At 35.8% G+C, this 20,359-nt stretch overlaps 3 protein-coding genes across 3 annotated transcripts; 1 reads left to right on the top strand and 2 right to left on the bottom strand.

Moving 5' to 3' along the window:
* Positions 1 to 406: 406 nt before the first annotated feature.
* On the bottom strand, positions 407 to 1,627 carry LOC112036057 (cytochrome P450 82C3-like). Its single transcript, XM_065770112.1, has 2 exons — positions 1,552 to 1,627; positions 407 to 1,074 (listed from the first exon to the last, which is right to left on the bottom strand). The coding sequence occupies exons 1-2, from the start codon at positions 1,625 to 1,627 to the stop codon at positions 407 to 409; spliced, it is 744 nt and encodes a 247-aa protein (XP_065626184.1).
* Positions 1,628 to 3,056: 1,429 nt separating this feature from the next.
* On the bottom strand, positions 3,057 to 5,439 carry LOC112036028 (L-ascorbate oxidase homolog). Its single transcript, XM_024068844.2, has 3 exons — positions 5,038 to 5,439; positions 3,747 to 4,856; positions 3,057 to 3,626 (listed from the first exon to the last, which is right to left on the bottom strand). Exons 1-3 carry the CDS (start codon positions 5,283 to 5,285, stop codon positions 3,326 to 3,328), a joined length of 1,659 nt encoding a protein of 552 aa, XP_023924612.1. The 5' UTR covers positions 5,286 to 5,439; the 3' UTR covers positions 3,057 to 3,325.
* Positions 5,440 to 13,261: 7,822 nt separating this feature from the next.
* On the top strand, positions 13,262 to 19,297 carry LOC112026062 (leucine-rich repeat protein 1). Its single transcript, XM_024058741.2, has 6 exons — positions 13,262 to 13,737; positions 16,206 to 16,277; positions 16,504 to 16,647; positions 17,040 to 17,111; positions 17,205 to 17,276; positions 18,897 to 19,297. The coding sequence occupies exons 1-6, from the start codon at positions 13,502 to 13,504 to the stop codon at positions 18,967 to 18,969; spliced, it is 669 nt and encodes a 222-aa protein (XP_023914509.2). The 5' UTR covers positions 13,262 to 13,501; the 3' UTR covers positions 18,970 to 19,297.
* The last annotated feature ends 1,062 nt before the right edge of the window (positions 19,298 to 20,359 follow it).

Here is a 20,359-nt window from a genome sequence, read left to right on the forward strand (position 1 = left end):
ACATAATATTTATATATTCTCATGCATCACGTGGGTCTACGACTAGTATATGATAAGATTTAATCCTATAACAGGTTGTAGCTAGCAAACAAATGCTCCCCAAAATGAGATAAGATTCTAACTCCAGATCTCCTCCTCTAATATCACAATAAATGTTTGATTATCCCAAAAATTTAAATCGTTACGAAATACTAAATTCAATTATTTAACTAACATTTTAACTAATCTGTTTAATATTTAAGACTTTGACAGAATAGTTTTAGCTAAAGAAAACAAATATATTTATACTGATCTATATGGAGAAAACACACAACTTTGTAGTACAACTCATAAGATCAAAGTTTTTTGTTTATTATTTTCATATTACATATGAATTGATACTATTTATCATACAATATCATTCAAATTATGCATATGCTTGAGCCGCAAGACGAGGAGTAAGATTGACTTCCAATGGGGTGGCTTTTAGGTTGGTAAGTCCAACTTTCTCAGTCATGTCCACAGGTTCATCAGATGGAGTTGCAATTTCGAAAGCATGCAACAAGGAAGCTAATGTGAGTTGTGTAACTTGTAAAGCAAATGAAATCCCAGGGCACATTCTTCTACCGCTGCCAAACGGTATCAACTTAAAATGTTGGCCATTAACATCAACATCCTTGTGAGTTGTAAGGAATCTTTCAGGTCGAAATTCAGTCGGATCCACCCACACACTTGGGTCTTGATGGAGTTTTGGAACATTAACAAGGAGTCGTGTACCTAATGGGATGTTATAGCCAGCCAAAGTACAGTCTTCCAAAGACTCGTGTGGCACTAAGAGTGGTGCAGCAGGGTATAAACGCATTGTTTCTTTGAGGATAGCTTGGAGATACTCCAAATTTTTCACATCTGATTCCTTCACTTGCCTTTCTCTACCAACTTGGATATCTAATTCTTGTTGAGCTTTCTTTAGAGTTTCACGGTTATTGAGAAGTAAAGAAACAGCCCAGATCAATGTTACTGTTGTGGTGTCTGTGGCCGCTAAGATAAGGGCCTGCAAAAGTAATATAATTGGATGGTAGGGAATTGATAAATACCCTACAGAAGTAAAGAGGGAACCCAAATTTTTCTACGTTGATGCTGTAAAGTTAAAATATAACTCAACTGAATTTCGCAGTAATAACAATTAGTAAAAAAAATAATTCAAAAGTTTCAAAACGTGATCCGAAGTTCCTAACTCCACATCCACAAAGACAAGAGAGAATCAATTGTTCAATTTTATTTTTTTAGGATCCAAAATGTCGTCCTAACCTTTGACAATTTTGTCATCTTGGGCGCTTTGGTGAATGATTTATTTGAATTGTTGATCTTGGACCAAAGATTTTGAGTGGGCTCATCGATCATTTATCAAATAGCTAAAGAAAAAGAAAGAAAAATCCAATATTTGAATGTTTCTTTCAAATCTTGGGACGTCACATATAAGTTACCTCTTGGTCCTCTCATAGGATTTTTTGGATATGTATTCAAATTACCTCTCGGTCAATAAATGGGTAGATTAAAAAAACAAATCCATACCATGGATCTCAAATTTATACACGGAGTGAACTTTATTATTAGCTCTCAATTTGAGCATATCCAAGAAATGGCCCATTTTCGACGATATGTATGGTACAGTAGATCTAGAATATACACTGGAATTTTTACCAGTATGATTAAGGGAGTTTTTGTACTGGTTGATTGACCGGTACTTCAAATGCTAGTCATACTCAGTGGCTGGTACGATAGGTATTAACAACAACACCACCCCCCCCCCCCCCCCCCCCCACAAAAAAAAAAAAAAAAACCCTCAGTGGTTAAGCAGCAGTCTGAGGCCAGAGTAATTGCTCACAGCTAGTAACAAAGCCACTCTCCTGTTCCTGGTTGAAAGTTTTGACTTTTAAGTTATATTTTGTCATAATAAATTAAGGGTAAACATTAGTGTTTTATAGACTAAACACAATGCATAAATAAAGCCTCACTAAAATGGAGATGGTATATGTCACATTACACTAAATTCCACTGAGGTTGGTGTGTGCCTAAACAAAAGTTAAAGAAATAAGAAATGTCACGTTATAAAAACCCCTTCGCTGCAGCCAAGGGGCCATAAATAGCAGACATATGCTCTTCATTCTCTTACAATATTCCTTCACAGCTTTTATCTTCTATGAGTTCTGTGGCCAGCATCTTTACCTTTTTCCTATTTCTCTTCTTTCTTTCATACTTATGGATATCAAGAAGAGTTAAAAAATCTGATAGTAGAAGGAAAGTTCCACCTGAAGCTAGCAGTGCATGGCCTTTGATTGGCCACCTCCACCTATTAGGAGGGTCACAACCACCCCATATTACCTTGGGTAACCTGGCTGACAAGTATGGACCAATCTTCACTATCTGGTTAGGTGTGCATCAAACTCTAGTAGTAAGCAGTTGGGAGATAGTTAAAGAATGTTTTACCACTAATGACAAAGCCTTCGCCAATCGTCCAAAAGCTCTAGCTTTAGAACTATTGGGCAACAACTATGCCATGTTTGGGTTTAGCCCTTACGGTCCCTATTGGCGCCAAGTGAGAAAGATGGCTGTGCTGGAAGTCCTCTCATAGGATTTCTTTGTAAGATGTTTGCCGACCAACCCAGCATAAAATTTTGAAGGAATTGTATCAAGAGGATCTTTACTTTTTGCAGGTGTGGGAAGTCTTTGAAGAGGTCATATCATGATTTCTTATTACAAGATAGCCATATCGATTCAAAGGTAACCACTTATATGTTTCACAATGCTCTTTGAGGGATTGCATGGCAATATTTTTTTTAATTAAAAAAAAACATATAAAAAAGAGTTTAGGCTCTAAGGAGAAGGGAATGAGAAGATTTTTGAACTATTATTTATTTATTTTTTTAAGGAGTGGTGGCCTCCAACGGATTGTGCTTGGAGTTCAAATTGGACCATAGACATTTTTATAATTTGGCAGAAAATTCAAAGCAGCAGCAAAGAAAAATTATACAGAGGCTAAATAACTTACAAAGTTTTACTCAAAAGAACAAGAACTATAAAAGATAGTTATATTAAAATGAATGGGTACAAAAATTTAATGTCGTGTTTAAAAGGTTACATATAACAGTTACACTACGTGTTTTTTCAATCATTGTTATTCTTTACCATCTTCTACACTCTTTGCATAAAAAATGCATACAATTACATAATTGTCTCTCATCTATTACACACACGATGTATATCTGGTTCTCTCCTTCCTTCTCTCTCTCTCTCTCTCCCTCATTGTGTGAAGTGGCGACATGGCAAAGAGGTACGTGGATCATCTTTAGATTTCGTATGGTGGGGGCTTGGGCAAATTTTTGACTATGCCACAGAGCAAGGCGTTGTCAGGAATGTTGTACTCGTCCCTGAGGGATCGTGCAGGAGAGAGAACGCTAGAATAGAGCTCTTGACCAAGGTAGCGTCTCTCAGTCAACTCAGACCTTATGTTCCACATGCCAGCATTGTCAAATGTCAAGAGGATAGCTGCAAAGGATTTGGGAAACACCTGGATTGTGTGCCTGCTTACAGCGTCAAGAAGATTGTAGTTCTTTCTGCGATCTGGAGTCCACCTCCCAGGCTCAATACTGTTATCAACAAACACATAAAATAGTCAATTTCCGCGTCAAGAATCTCACAATTTTTTATAGGATTCGAACTCTGGACTACTTGCTTTGATAGGAAATGGTAAATTTAATAGAACTTACGAGACTGCGAAGAAGGAGTATCCATCCACATGCCATGACTGGATGCTCTTCTCGTGGTTCTCAAAGATGATCTCTATAAAGGTGCGGAATGTCATGTTCATGACATTGGGTGCCAAGGTGACTTTATCTACAGCGTCAGCTGGTGGGTCATCAGAGATGATGTCGTATTTGAAGACCTTGTTTGCGACTCCATAATACTCAGCGAGCTTCACAGGTGTAGGAGGGTCGACATGGGATACACCATTGATAGCATATCGAAGCTTGCCATCTACCTTGGTTGCTGAGTTGATGAGCTTGATGGTACGGGTAATGTTAATAGCACCATAGTGATAGGAGCCCTGAGGGTTAGGCCTAGCAGCACTAGCAGTGAGGTTCCAACGGAAGGTACGGAATTGATTAAGTGACCAAGCCCAACCAACAGGAGCCTCAGGGATCTCAGGTGAGGCTGGACCTTTGCCATTGGTGTAGCGGACGATTCCCTTGGTAGTGAGGACGGTCTTGGTGAATCGTGTGGAGGCCACAATGTAGTAGTCCTTGGGCTCTTGATCAGCTGTGACAAGAACTCCAAAGCATTGCCCTACATGAACATCAAGGGAATCATATGTGTTTTGCACAGTGTGGGATCCCTCCATCTCCACAAGCTTCATTGGGTGGCCTTGGATCCTAAAGTTCAAGGAATTCTTAATCCCAACATTGCAGATTCTGTATTTGTAGGTTTTGCCAGGCTTCATGGTGAACAAAGGCTCTTCCTTGCCGTCACCCTTAGGGGATTTTCCATTGATGAGGACACCATCTGGCCTACCAAGGGAGCGGCCACTGTCCAAGAACTTCCTGAGAGTTGTGTGACTCTTGCTGTACCAGTCACCAATGAGTACAGTGTAGTCATCCTCAGGATCGGCATATGGGACGGGAATGAGCAACCGGCTGTTCACGCGGAGGCCGCCAAAGCCACCAGCTGCACGATGCATGGCAGTTGTGGGATAGTAGATGTAGCTCCCAATCTGGTCCTTAACTTGGAAGTGATATGTGTAGTTCGTGCCAGGGGGAATGGGGCACATGGTTCCCAACACTCCATCTTGCCACGAGTTCTTCCTATGTTGGATGCCGTTCCTAGATGCCAGATTAATCAAATCGAAAACATTAACATATATGATAACCTTTACAAATTAATGCGTCACCAATCATTAAAAAAAAAAAAAAAAAATACATTTAGGACATTCATTTATTATTATGTTTTTGAAATCCAACTATCGTATTCATTTCCACGTTAGAAAAAGAAAAGAATGAATACCAAGTCACCAGGAATGGCTCCTCAAGGTTGTTGTGGACGTTGATGACAATGTTGTTGTTGGTGGTGGAGTTGATATTGGGTCCTGGAAATTCACCGTTGATGAAAATGGCTTGTTGGGGGACTCCAAGTGGAGAAATGGTGCCATAGGTGACATTCCACGTGAAGAAGAGATAAGGGTCTTCACTCCGGACCACAGACATCGCTGCAGCCGAGAGGCACAGCAGAAACATAAACCTCAAGGTTCCCATGTCTCTCTCTCTCTCTGTCTGTGTCTTTCTCTCTCTCTCTCTCTCTCTCTCTCTCTCTCTCTTTGAAATTAATCTTTTCCTTCTAGGGCAATTCTTTACATGTCCTTAAAAGTGGAAGAAGAGAGTTCTTCTACCGTCCTCATAGCACTCCAATCCCTTCCCTTCTTATATTTGTCAGTGGCTATTTTTTGACCATTGGAACATAACCGTTATTGTCTCATAGCTCTCCCTCTTTCTTGCCCCTTACATTGCGCCCTTCCTCTTATTGTTTCATTTTTTTTTTTTTTTGACTATGTCTATGTCACAGGGGACTTATGAAATCTACGCGCAATCCTTTAACTATAAACTTAGTGTGGTTTTAATCCTGACCATTAATTTAAGTTTCTGTTTTAAAACAGATTTTTTCTTCTCATATGCCTGTCAATCTCATTTCGGTGTCACACCGCTGTAGGTTTCTTAACGGATCAAAGTCGTTTTGATTATTGTTTAAGGTAAGGATCAAACGGACAAAACCTTAATTTCACTGAAAGTGAGCATGGTACATTCTGTATTTCCACAAAAAGCTGATTCAAGAGTTACTCTCTCTTCCTTTTCTTGTTCTACAAAGTTGACATTATGTTTTATAGATTACTTTGTTGGTATTAACCCCTCCCCCACAAAGAAAAATGATATCTCATTAAGTTGTTTCCCTGTACCTGCGATTTGTTGCTCAAAATCATCATTTTCTTGGCCCAATTTCTCATCTGTCAGCTATGCTTCTTTAAGGTACTCTATTTATTCTAACATGCTGAGGTTCAGAACTCTGATCTACATCTTACTCACTTCTCAGATTTTCAATTATCTTTTTGGTCTGTTTGGTAGTTGGGGAAACAGTTTGAATTAGTAAAGAACAAAACTTTCACTTCATTTGTGTGTTTTGTGTTGCTTATGTTGATCGCTGGTTTCTTAAGTTCCTTTTGGAGTTGTGGTTTTTGTCCACTGAATGTAAAATGTTCACGGCCCCTGCTGGCAAAATAAATTACTCTCTGTTTATAGTTGACAAATTATTATGTGGTTCCCCTTTTACTGTAAGCTACAAGCTTTAGTACTGTTATTTAATTTGGATACAAGTAGGGTAGACTGAAAGGTATGCAAATGTATTGAGTCATAAGTCATAACTCATAAGCAATGTGCCCTTTGGGTCTGCTAGGTAAAAAGTAAGAGCTGTATTGTTGTTGGAAAATCATCACTAGGACACTTGATGCTTCTCCTATTTTTCCAGTTAAAGTATTACCTTCAGGTTATATTAAAATTGGCTTAGAATTGTATCAAGACATAGCAGCAAGTTGTTACTTAGAATTAAATTGCCATACTCTCTAATTATCTAGAATGTGTGTGCTTTGTGGTTAAGGAGTTACAATCCACTTCAGTTATGCAGCTGACAAAGTTCAAAGTGAATGAACTATCACCTATTCTTAAGGATGTAGAAACTTCTCAAATTGATATTATTTGGCTGCAAGGGATAATCAAATCTTCACCATTAAATGAGACTATGTTGTCTCTCAGCTCCAAGGCTGAAAATTTACAGGGAAGATCCTTGTTAAGTGAATTCTAGCGGTCTAATCATTTAATTTTCTCATGGTGTACAGGTGAAGCAATAAAAACCAATAAATAGCTTATCAAATTTTAGCACGTTGAACAAGCAATGTGAAATAGTTGGGTTTGAGGCCGTACTTATTTTGCTAAATCTAGAGCTTTGGGTTGGAATGGTTTGGTATTCATAATTGAAACATTTCACAAGCTGTTGAAGATATATGTATATTCTCTATACTTTACATGGGGCCTCCTTTATGGTTAGGAGGTGAATCATTAAAATTCAAAAGCACTTTGTAATGTTTCACAATGTATTCATCAATTAGTATCATAATTACAGTTAGATTAACTGAATGACATCTCTGATTTGAAAATTTTCTGAATATCTCTCTTAAAACTATATAACGAGCTTGACGAATTAGTTGATGAAACAAGTGAAGTAAATTGAGTAAGTTAGCCTTTTCTCCACAGATAAGTTCACTATACCAGCTGTCTCATCTGTGCTCCTGACCAATTGTGATTTTTGAGCTGAAAGCTGATAGAACTTTTCACCAGACAAAACAAATGTTCTGTTTATGTGCACTCTTTGTACTGGATTGATAAATTATTTTCTCTCCTAGAATTCTGATAGGTTGACAATTGTAAACACTGTTGTTGCATGTACTTTAAATGGGAAATTGTCATAGTTTTTGTAGCATACTGGTTAATTGTGATATACTTGTTGCTTGCTCAAGGCAGAGTCAGAGTAAATGCCATCATATACAGTTTCTCCCAGGCATGCTACATATTCAGAGGTTTAAGGCCATTACATATTTTGGCTTTTCTGGATGTTTCACCAGCTTTACCTTTCAGTGTTAGAATATGTTGTTAATTATAGCTAGTCCACACCGACAAGGGTTATGCATAATGACTATCCTAATCGAACTCGATTTCACATTACTTAAAGGTTGGTCCATGTTCGTGTGGTGTATTATTCAGAATTATTTATTGATTGATGACATGTTTAGTGAACAGAGAAAACTTGAAAGACTCTGAAGGCTTACAAGAGTTGTCAGATTTTGTTTGCAATACACATCCTCTCTTAGCTGTGGATCTAGAACTGTTTTTTTTTTTTTTTTTTTTTTTTTTTTGGGTGTATATGGTGGAAATGAAATCAAAGTTTAGGCTTTGTTATCTTGTTATCTGGTATCTTTTTCCTGTGGACATATGCATTGCAGCCTTCCATCATATCTTTCAAGGAAAAGAAAAATATTGGCAAGTCCAAGCATAAGTTGATATAGCCCTTCTCCTTCTAGTGGATCAAGATTTGGGAATGAAACTTGCAAATTTGCAATACATAAGACTGTGAAAATGGTGCTGAAGTCAATTCTAAATTTACACTCCCTTCAAGCATTATGAAAGAAGCAAGTCAGCAGAGTTGATTTGCCCAGGTAATGGATTAATGTTGTTAACTAGGAAGGGCTGCATAAAGCTTCTAAAGTCATCAAAATGGAGCCTGAACCCTGAACTATACCGTGGCTGTATGTCTCTTGTTTCTCAGAATGCATCAAAGAGAGGGTGTTCAAAATGGGTGGTCAGATGCTATCACATCAAGCTAATTTGTACCTGCATGTTTCTGATATTTTGCTTCTTTATGATGGGGTATGAGAATTAGTCAATTAGCAGCAAGACAAACTGTACAGATTGAACCATATTCATGCATTTTCTTAGGCCTGTGGAAAACAGTCTTAATTGTATTCAAATCAAGGCTTTTGGTTTCAAAATTTCCTAGTTTATACTTTATTATTAGGTTTGGCTGATTGTAAAGGGCAGTTGTGTAGATAATCTGTACGTATTTGTCTGTTTGAGAACAACTTATTCTCATTAACTTAGTTGCATAATGTGAGACAAAAAGTTAAAAGTGAGATTATCTGAAATAAAGCTGAGACAAAAAGCAAAAAGTTGTCAAACTCATCTATATCTATATTTTATTTTATTAGAGATTGTGTAGTAAATTTCCACCTTTAAGTTTGGTGTCACATTGAATATCTGTTTTTGGGACTAGTATTTTTCTTCCATAGGTAATTTGTTTACATTTCTCTCTTTGGATCCAAAGTTGTAACTGAGCTGTCATGTTCTTCTTGACTTCCTATTTTTGTAGATTGTGCCCTCTTTCTTGGAAGGTTTGAAGCAATAAGAGTGTGAATGAGAGACTTTTCTTGTTACTCAATTATTATTATTATTGTTGTTCAATCTTTTTAACTCCTTAACAGCAATAGTTAATCCTACCCTTTCATATAGTTAGTCATAGTTCGTTTTATCATATTGGAAAGCTTACTCTATGTGGGCTTTGCAAAATGTTGTGTGATTTTATAAGTAACCCAGTTTGCATCTTCTAGAATAGCGATAAGAATCTCAACAGTAGTAGTTTCATAAATTCATTTTTCTCATCTGTTAAACTTGAAACACACAAATTATTAAAAAAAAAAGAAAAAAAAAACTTAAAACAAACACACACAAAATAGAAACGAGAGAAAAGAAAGGCAAAATGATTTTATACCCTATAACTTTGATTAATTGTCATTTTAGTCCCCTAAAATTAAAAATTGTTATTTTAGTTCACTAACTTTGATGGTAGTGGCTCAAAAGATGGCCTAAGCCCACTTAGAATAGTGGTACCCAGTATTTTGAGCCCAACACAATTAATTTGTAAGAGAGTGGGCTTTCTGAGTCAATTGCAATGCTAAGTAAGATTCAAGCTTGATGTTAAAAGAATAAGACTTTTAATATGAACAAATGAAGCATAAATTTAGTATAAACTCTTCCTTGGGCTTGTCTAAAGATGGATTGTTCATAAAAAGTCAATGTTTGTCTCTACAATTTTACACTTAATTCTCACTTCTCAAGTTTCTACTTGCCAATCCCTTTTTCTAGAGGGGTTCCTTTCCTTATATAGTCTTTTCTATTGCATCTCAACCCTCCACCTGTACATCTCAATAAAAGTGAGATTATCTGAAATAAAGCTGAGACAAAAAGCAAAAAGTTGTCAAACTCATCTATATCTATATTTTATTTTATTAGAGATTGTGTAGTAAATTTCCACCTTTAAGTTTGGTGTCACATTGAATATCTGTTTTTGGGACTAGTATTTTTCTTCCATAGGTAATTTGTTTACATTTCTCTCTTTGGATCCAAAGTTGTAACTGAGCTGTCATGTTCTTCTTGACTTCCTATTTTTGTAGATTGTGCCCTCTTTCTTGGAAGGTTTGAAGCAATAAGAGTGTGAATGAGAGACTTTTCTTGTTAATTATTATTATTATTGTTGTTCAATCTTTTTAACTCCTTAACAGCAATAGTTAATCCTACCCTTTCATATAGTTAGTCATAGTTCGTTTTATCATATTGGAAAGCTTACTCTATGTGGGCTTTGCAAAATGTTGTGTGATTTTATAAGTAACCCAGTTTGCATCTTCTAGAATAGCGATAAGAATCTCAACAGTAGTAGTTTCATAAATTCATTTTTCTCATCTGTTAAACTTGAAAACAACAAATTATTAAAAAAAAAGAATAAAAAAAAAAACTTAAAACAAACACACACAAAATAGAAACGAGAGAAAAGAAAGGCAAAAATGATTTTATACCCTATAACTTTGATTAATTGTCATTTTAGTCCCCTAAAATTAAAATTTGTTATTTTAGTTCACTAACTTTGATGGTAGTGGCTCAAAAGATGGCCAAAGCCCACTTAGAATAGTGGTACCCAGTATTTTGAGCCCAACACAATTTATTTGTAAGAAAGTGGGCTTTCTGAGTCAATTGCAATGCTAAGTAAGATTCAAGCTTGATGTTTAAAGAATAAGACTTTTAATATGAACAAATGAAGCATAAATTTAGTATAAACTCTTCCTCGGGCTTGTCTAAAGATGGATTGTTCATAAAAAGTCAATGTTTGTCTCTACAATTTTACACTTAATTCTCACTTCTCAAGTTTCTACTTGCCAATCCCTTTTTCTAGAGGGGTTCCTTTCCTTATATAGTCTTTTCTATTGCATCTCAACCCTCCACCTGTACATCTCAAGGGAATAATTTGGATGTTTGTCTCATCAAGACCTTTCTGGAGGTGGTAGAAAGTGTTGTGAGCTATGGAATCACTGTTTAGGTGTCTTTTCCTCATAAATGCGGTCAGCTCAATAGGTGCAAAGCATTGAATGTAGAGGTGATGGTTACCTTCTACAGATATTTCCTCTCTTCTCTATCTTCCATGGTGTCTTGCTTGTAGGTGCAGGTGGACAACTGGGGCATCCCGAGGTGCTATCATTCCTCGGGCTTCCTCGGACAATGGGTCCGCCTGTATCCCATCCTCGGACCTCTACTTGCATATTTAGCCTGAACTAGCGTTGCCTTCATGTTTGACTTCTTCAGACTCTGTCTACATGTCAAGCTTTGATTGGCACTTGAATGGGCCTTTGCCTTTCCTTGGATTGGACCTATGAGCTTCATTTTTTGTTTGGGTCCCTCCCTCTCACATTGATAATGAGATCATTTTAGTCATTCCATTCATTGCCATTTAAAAAAAAAAAAAAAAAACTTGGTTAGCACCCTTAAAATGACATTGTAAACACAAAATTTCTCAATTGTAGAAAATCAAACAATTAGAAAGAAATATGGTTTGCAAATATAAATTTGTATTGATAAGTAATGAGTACAATCTCTCTTTCAATTCTTTTACAAAAGAATGCCCTTTGATTCTATCTTCTTTAAACTTGACTCGAACAAGAATCTTCTTGACTTTAATTAGAAGATGGATTGATTGGTCTTCACAATAAATCTCTAGCTTCAAGCTTATTAGAGATTTATTGTCCTTCAAGTTCTTCAAGCCCTTCAAATGTTCTTCAAGTTCTTCGAATGTTCTTCAAGTTCTTCAAGGTTTCTTGAGACGGAATTTCTCCAGAGTTTGGTCTTCTTCCAAAACTTCGTGTCGAAAATGAGAGGGGATGTCCTCTATTTATAGTAATTTTTAGAGGATAAACTCCATTTCGAATTGATATACTTGAAAGTATGTAGTAGACTTTTGATTGGCCCAAATTCTTCTTAGAGATAATTATCTATATTTATCTATTTTGATAAATATCATATTTTGATAAAGATAATAATCAATGAAGATAAATAATTATCTATATTTACTTTATTTTAATAAAGATAATTATCTATCAATTTTGAATAGAAAATTTATCTCTATTTTATTAATTTATAAAGATAATTATCCATAAATTTTGAATAGAAAATTTATCTTTATCTCGTGGGCCAAATGACACTTGGCAAATTTTAATATGCCAATGTGATGTCAATTTGGATGACACATGTCATCAATTGACTTAATTAATTTAATGACATATTAATTTGGAATTTGTCACTAAATTTTTGATGTGGCATTTTGTAATTGGCTTGACAAATTTTTGCCTCCTACAAACATTATTTAACTTTTATAAGAAAAAAAAAAATCATCAAGTTGATAGACTAAAATGATAATTTTTTAAACTTAGCGGGCAAAAATGACAACTGTTTAAAGTTAATAGGCTAAAATGATAATTTTTAAACTTACTGGATTAAGATGATAATTGATCAAAGTTAATGGACTAAAATAATAATTTTTAAACTTAATGAACTAAAATGACAATTGAAAAAAGTTATAAGGTGTAAAGTAAATCTGATGGGGGCTAGATTTCAGGGCCGATGGCTTGGTCGAGCTATGAGCCTTGAAGGATTGTATTAATTTAGCATCCCATCTTGGAATTAATTCTATTTATGTGGAATTAGACGCTGAGATTATTGTTTTATTGTTTAACAACCCCTCCTTGAATCATCTTATGATGGAGCCTTTACTCAATGATTGCAAGACCTATTGAGCAACTTCTACAAATCTAAAGTTCAGCATGTTTATAGGGAAACTAACTGGAATACCAGATACACTTGCTAAGTTAGGAGCTAACTAATCTTCTAACTTTGTTCTTTTTGATAACCCACCACCATAAGTGGTGGAGAACTTACTGGCTTCAAATAAAATTAAATATTTTTTATAATAGACTTATTTGCGCCATTGTTTTACCCCCCCAAAAAAAAAAAAAAAAAAAGGAGAGAGAGAGAGAGAAACAATCATAATCTCCTCTCTTTGGAAATTTCCGTACTTGTTGAGCACTATAAAAAGCACTAAACTAGTGTAAACCTCACCAGACAAACACTCAACAAAGAAAATCAAACACCAAAATGATTTTGAAAAGAAAAAGAAAAAGAAAAAGAAAAACACATAAAATATACAATAAAATATAATAAAAAAAGTATGCAAGTGAAAAGTCACCAAACCATGTTTTACTCCAATTAGTCTATAGATATTCCCAAAGCCGATCCGCAATGTCCACACTTTTCTTTTAGAATCTTTGACTCATTCTTTCTTTCCTTTGACAACAGTATCCACAAACATAGATAGTAGTAGTAGTAGGCAAAACACAGTTAGACACACAAATATTATTGACACAACAATAACAATAGTAAAGTGTTTTTTTTTTTCTTTTAAGGAGTAGATACAAACCCTAGAGAGATTTGGTGAATCTGAATCTGAATCGAATCGAATCAAGAAACAGCCATAGGAGAAGGAGCAGCAGACGAGGATGATGATGATAACGATGACGTGGAAGTGGGTAATTAGAGTTATAGTAGTGACAGTTGTAAGTGTAGGAATAATTCCGTTAAAAGTGAAAGGGAACACAGAAGGGGACGCACTGTACACCCTGAGGCGGAGCTTATCAGATCCGGACAACGTCCTCCAGAGCTGGGATCCAACTCTCGTTAACCCCTGTACTTGGTTCCATATCACCTGTAACCAAGCTAACCGCGTCACCCGCCTGTCTGTTTATCATTCACTCTCTCTCTTTCTCTCTCTCTCTGTTCCTTATAATTGATCTGATTGATTTTTCTTTTCTTTTTATATTTTAGTTCTTGAATTATGGATTTGCTTGCTTTCTGTAAAACATAATAAGTTGATTTAACCTTTTTTTATTTAAATATTTTATAGCTTGAGCTGTTGGGCTATTTGATAGATTAGAATGGTAGAAATGAAAAAGAATACATGTGACCGATTCTGACTAATCTGTTGAAGATTCATAGCTGACCCCGATAATTTTGGAACTAAGGCATCTTTATTTAGAGTGTCGTATCGGCTGTTTCATGTTATAATTTTTCAGAAATTGCTCGTGTTACTGTATTATACCCGTGTCCGTGTTTCCTAGATTATTGTTGTAGCTCGAGCTATTGGGGATGGAAGGTTGGACATTGAGCCACCTTAAGGGGGCCTAAAAGGCCATTTGTGTCTACATAGGTTTACTTTCTTTGTGGATGTTCCTAACATTATGGAAGTTGGGAAGGTTGCTTCATCGCCTTAGGTTTCTGTAGCTCGCGACTTAAGAACATTCTAGGGTTTTTTATTTATTTATTTAACTTTAATTATTACTTTAAGAAGCTCTTTTTTAAAGCTTTAGGTATAGGAACTTTGCTCTATATATGTAAAGGGTATTTGAGATTTAGGATTAGAGATAGTGGGAAACTTAGTTTTTGGCATGACACATTGTGTGCGTGTGGATGAGGCTTTGTGGTTTTTACACCTGGAATTTTTCCAGGTTGGAGCCAACAAAGCCCCGGAATTGTGCTCCTACATGGAGGTTACAGGGGAGTAGTGCAGAGGAATCCAATATTCATGGGGCGAGTTTAGGCTTGGGACGTGAAGTCATTTAGTGCTCTTTTTGATCTACTGTCTCATGCTGAAAGCTCAATTTGGGATGGAAGACAGGGTTTTGTTAGAAGTTAAAATGGAACGTACAATTTACTGTTCCTACCTATTATGGGCTTTGAAAAGGACTAATACATCTGCCTTTCCTAGGAAAGCTATTTGGAGACTGAAGACACCATCAAATATTACACTTATCATATCACAGTGGATAATCTTATCAAACAAGGGATGACAATGGTGGAGTGGTATTGTATGTGTAAACATAGTGGTGATACCGTGGACCATCTACTAATACATTACTCTAGTGCTATGGACTACTGGGCTTTTGTATTTTTGCTGCTTGGAGTTAAATGGGTGGTGTCTAATTCAGTCCAAGAGTTGCTTCAATGTTGGATAAGGAGACCTAAATCTTTCAGATTTAGAGGGGGAAGAGCTTTTCAGTTGAGAAAATTAAGTTGATGTTTGTCAACCCCTTATCTTATTGAGTGTCTTTAGATGGGTGTAGACCTTCTAGTATTTTAAACTTCTTCGATTCTTTGAATTAGTTATCTATAGGAGCTACTGAGCAATTTTAGTATACAGCCTGTATACTAATACTGTCTCCACAGTCCTTTATAATCATCACAGTTTTGTAGTACAACTCATTAGCTTTGTTCTATGGCTTTGTAACGGAAGGTCCATTTATTATGAGCAAATGAAGGGGAATGGACCTGTACATGATGGATTCACAGTCCATTGTTTTGATCTGACTTTTAAAAGTAGCCTGAGAGGTTTAAAACCAATATGATGATTGTCTCTAGAATTGTATTTTTGGATTAATCTGAAAAATACGCATTCCACAATGTCCACTATATATTTGAAGCTTGGTGATGAATCTCCAAATTAAAGAACTCCATGTAGATTTAAGGACATATCCTTATTGCTATTTGATGCTCAAAAAAATGAATTTTTGCAGTTGGGGAGACCGCTGTCTCTTGAACATTGTATCTCTCCAATCTTTCTGCAGTTTTCTGCTAATTAGTGGGTGGGGAAGCTGGCTTTTTAGTTAACTGCGATCTCATTAGTCGAAAAGTATGATCACTTTGATTTGAAATTGTTGCCTTATAATCTGTTTTTGGACTATATTTGTATCTGTTAAAAATAAGTAACATGTTACATACTGTTCTTTCATTCATCTTGCATAATGGGAACCTCATTTTCCCTCCTATTGCCAAAACAAAAGAAGAAGAAAAATTATAGTATAGATCTAAAGTGGAAAAATAATAAAGTATTCTGTTTCATTTTATATGGTCTACAAAATAGATGACTTTCCATAAAATCATTGAATTTGACCATGCTATTCTGATGGTATTGGTGCTTTGGGAACCTAGTGCTTTGTCTTGCGATGACTTCTTGTTTCAACTATTGACTGAAATGTCTCTGTGCTCTTATACATGATGTACAGTTGTCATTTTCTATCATGTGTGAGTGGTGACTGCGTGTCCTATTATTGGTTATTATATTACACAGATGTAGATTTTAACTTATAAAAACACTTAACATTCTTCGTCTCTCAAGAAGATTATTAATGTTATGTTCTCATACTGCAGGGATCTTGGTAATTCAAATTTATCTGGGCATCTGGTACCTGAACTTGGGAAGCTAGAGCATCTACAGTATTTGTATGCGTATTATTTGTTTTTTTTTTTGGGTTAATTTTATCTTGATAATAGGCATGAATACAAGTAGTTCCCTGTTTGAGTTATTGTTAAGTGCAAAATGATCATGTATTTGATATCTAAAGGCGATTGTGTACGGTTTTGATTGCCATGCAATAAAGTTCAGCATGCTATTATATCTGGGTATTATCTTAATCTCATCAAACACTTTTCACTTTGTTTGCATTAGGGAGCTATATAAAAACAACATCCAAGGAACTATCCCTGCAGAGCTTGGTAACCTGAAAAGCCTCATCAGCTTGGACTTATACAATAACAACATCTCTGGAACAATTCCTCCTTCATTAGGGAAATTGAAGTTTCTTGTTTTTTTGTAAGTTTGATCAAACTTAGTACTCATCTTGTCATGCATGACTAGAGTTTTCTTTCTGATGCCTTAATTTTGATTTCTCTCAATTATCTTTTTGGATTAGAGCTGAGTAATTTATTTGCACCTATATTTTTCTCTCAATATGATCTGTAAATAATAAGTGAGGCAGATCGTTGAATCAACCAAGAGCCAAAATTTAGGATGCCAAGTGAACATGTTATCAATGCTCTTATTAAAAAAAAAAAACATGTTACCAATGTTGCTGGTTAGCTAATATTTACCAATATTATTATTATCTAATGGGCCCTGGCCAAATTATTAATGGTTCTAATTATGATTCTATAACATGGAAACATCCATTAAATATTCTTTCTCATTAATATTTGGTTTGGCAGACGGCTTAATGATAACAGATTAACTGGGCCAGTCCCCAGGGAACTCACTGGTATTTCAAGCCTTAAAGTTGTGTAAGTCATTTCAACTCCTTTTTGGGTGGATAGTAGTATTTTGTAGAGTAGCACACATACTGAAAGTTCTAAAAACTTTGCCTGTCTTTTCAGGGATGTCTCAAACAATGATTTGTGTGGAACTATTCCTACCAGCGGACCGTTTGAGCACATTCCTTTGAACAAGTAGGTTTTTTTTTGTTCATTATCCATCTTAGTGTATTTTCTATTATCTTCAAGAATAGGTACTAAAATTTTTGGAAAATTGTTTTACTTCTACCACTGACACCCTTTTATGCATCCTGTCAGAATTTATGTTGGTTTGACCTGTGTGACACTGCCCATAGACCTTAAGGTGTATTAGTTCCTCTTCTTATTTGTAGATGTGAATTAATCATGTTTCTCTCTTTCTGAGTCCTTTTCTCTGCTATGCCATACAAGAGTTTATATTGAATTCTGATGTATGATGTGTAATGTCTATAATATAAAAGCGTGTGTAGTTGTTTATTTTCTGCCTTGAGCCTAGGAATTGGAGATGTATAATATGAATAGCATTTCCCAGCTGTTGGAAAATGATAACCACTGGGTTTTGTACATGGCAATAGGGGAGTATACTTTTCATGCTATTTTGTAACATATGCTTTCAAGTGGTTTCAAACATATGATTTGGAGTGGCTACAATAATCTCTTTATTATAAAAGTATTTATTGGCAATCAGTCCCAGAACAAATCTGAATTACCTAAGAGGGGGAACGGAAAATGATTAACCCAAACATTGTTTGACTGTGGATCTTTTGGATGCTGAATAACTTGTTTTGTGAAAGTTCCTATATCTTGCTGTTACACTGAGACTTGACTTCAGTATGAAAATTTGAGAGTTAAGAAAGTATCTTACTTTTATACAGTTTGTATGGCTAAGTATGGTGGTTTAAGTACTTTTCACATATTTCTATTTGCTGAAAATTCATATATGGTGTATCACAACAAGGTTTCAGCAATGAGCTCTAGCTCAAATGACAACTTTTTTCCTTGTAAGAGCAAGGTGGAGGATGAAGTTGTGGTTCAAGATCCATCGGGTGCATGTGTAACTTGTTAGAGAAAAAAAGATTTCACACACGTTAGATTGGTGAGAAATGTTACATACAATGAACTAGGTTCCTTTCCACCCATGCTGAATGGGGAACCCTTTGAATCTCTTCTTGCCTTCTCTATGTGCCTTTTTGAGACATTGAACTGTATCCTTTCAACCCTTTCTGATGATGCTTTTGTGGGAATCCCATTGAATCTCTTCTTGCCTTCTCTATGTGCCTTTTTGAGACATTGAACTGTATCCTTTCACCCATTCTGATGATGCTTTTGTGGGAATCCCGTTGAATCTCTTCTTACCTTTTCTGTGTGTCTTTTTGAGAATGAGAAATTGGCTGTATGTTTGGTATCTACAATTGTTTTCCCCTTTTAGTTGAAAAGGTTCTAATGCTCCATTGCTTAAAGCTGGGTCTCGAACTAATCATATTCCAGATTGTAGGATTGTACTATGATAAATTTAAGGATCAATCCAGATCGTCCTATAGTTCACTTTTGTGCAATCAGATCAGTTACTAGGATTGTAGTGGCATATTTACTGGTTTAGTAGTCATCTGCATATCAGTATCCATGTGGTTGCTGCTTCTGCACTGCAGGGCTTGCACCATAACCAAAGCTTTGCCATTTATTTTATGTCATTGCTACCAATTGTTCTTTCTTTTTTGAGGTCTGTTTAAACCAGTGGCCAAAGGAATTTATCTTTATTTTGTTCCAATGGTGTAGCTTTGAGAATAATCCCCGGCTAGAAGGTCCAGAGTTGCTAGGACTTGCAAGTTATGACACTAACTGCTCATGAAGATGAATGATGCCGCAAAACTCAACTTTGCATGGAATAGATATGTATTTCAGAAATTGGAAGTGTGTTACCTACAGTGTAGTGGGATTGGTGGTAAATTCAATCCCTCATATATAACTATTTGTAAATTTTACTATACCGTTGTGCTCTTTCGAAGATGTTCAGTACATTAATATGTATTGATGAAATACTAGAAAAGGGTTTACCTACCATGCGAATGGTTGATTTGGTTGACTGTTTTGCTCATAATATGTTCAAGACATTAATATGTATTAATGTAATACTAGAAAAGGGTTTACCTATCGAGCAAATGGTTGATTTGGTCTAATTTCATCTCTCTTACTTTGTCCTAATTATTACTAATGATTTTTATACAAGCTCATATACTTCTGTTAGTTCTCTTTCCAGCTTCAAAATTTTTGGGAATACTGATTGAAAATAAGTTTGATGTATGCTATTTCTGGACTGCAAGGTATTAAACATTAGTTTACTCGGGTGGTTCCTAACAGGAACTAGCGTGCATCCTATAGTTATGTTGCTTTTCTCTAGTTCATATATGTAAGCCTTCATTTTGGTTGGGAGAATCAAGTAGAATGAACTTCATCCTTCATTCTAAGGCGCGTAAGCTCACTTTTTTTGTTCTTTATTGGCTACAGGAGGGGAGACCTTGCCCCCCAACAGGTTTTGAAGCCCAAGCTCATCCCATGGGATGGGAAGCTGGACACACTGACTGACACCTCACGAGCTTTTTCACATTCCCAAATCAGATGCTCACTAGATTCTATACCCAATCCACAAGCTTTATAAACATTATTGTTAATAACCCCCTGATGGCACAGATTTGCTTTTATATTTCGGCACTCTCCATGCAAAAGACTTGAGCTTATTTAGCATATTCAAACCCAAAATTGTTCTCCAAAAATTTGTGTTTTTATCACTATTAGAAGGTTCTCCCACACAGCTATTCATGGACTCAGCCAAAGCAATTTTATAGGTGCTGCGAACCGTGAATTTTCCCTTCGTACACATCGTGGAAGAATAATTTCTAATCATTAAGCACAACTTTCCTGAACAAAAACTCAAATTATGGTATCTTATGTTACAGTGCATGTGGGCAATGAATTAAGCCCTTTTCTTTTTATTTATCCTTAGATTGGTTTCAAACTTTCAATGCAAATTGCAAACCAAACAAAAAATTGGTTTCCTTATCTTACATAGGTTTTGAACTTTCAATGCAATAAACGAAACGGAACATGTTACATAGCCCCCATAGTGATCATAACAAACTGGTTTTCTTTCCCTGGTCATAGCCAGTAGCAGGTGAACATGACAGATTGACAGTGGCTAAAACTACAATTATTATCTACTAAGTTAGCAACAAATAATGTTT

Source organism: Quercus suber, unplaced genomic scaffold (genome assembly GCF_002906115.3).
Source record: "Quercus suber isolate HL8 unplaced genomic scaffold, Cork oak 2.0 scaffold_28, whole genome shotgun sequence".
Classification (NCBI taxonomy): Eukaryota; Viridiplantae; Streptophyta; class Magnoliopsida; order Fagales; family Fagaceae; genus Quercus; species Quercus suber.

Coding starts and splice junctions, on each gene's coding strand:
- LOC112036057 (XM_065770112.1), bottom strand. CDS start 1,627: ATGGGCCATTTCTTGGATATGCTCAAATTGAGAGCTAATAATAAAGTT. Junction 1,075..1,551: donor GTATAAATTTGAGATCCATG/GTATGGATTTGT, acceptor TTACTTCTGTAG/GGTATTTATCAATTCCCTAC.
- LOC112036028 (XM_024068844.2), bottom strand. CDS start 5,285: ATGGGAACCTTGAGGTTTATGTTTCTGCTGTGCCTCTCGGCTGCAGCG. Junction 4,857..5,037: donor GAGCCATTCCTGGTGACTTG/GTATTCATTCTT, acceptor TCTGGCATCTAG/GAACGGCATCCAACATAGGA. Junction 3,627..3,746: donor TACTCCTTCTTCGCAGTCTC/GTAAGTTCTATT, acceptor TGTTGATAACAG/TATTGAGCCTGGGAGGTGGA.
- LOC112026062 (XM_024058741.2), top strand. CDS start 13,502: ATGATGATGATAACGATGACGTGGAAGTGGGTAATTAGAGTTATAGTA. Junction 13,738..16,205: donor GCTAACCGCGTCACCCGCCT/GTCTGTTTATCA, acceptor CTCATACTGCAG/GGATCTTGGTAATTCAAATT. Junction 16,278..16,503: donor CTAGAGCATCTACAGTATTT/GTATGCGTATTA, acceptor TGTTTGCATTAG/GGAGCTATATAAAAACAACA.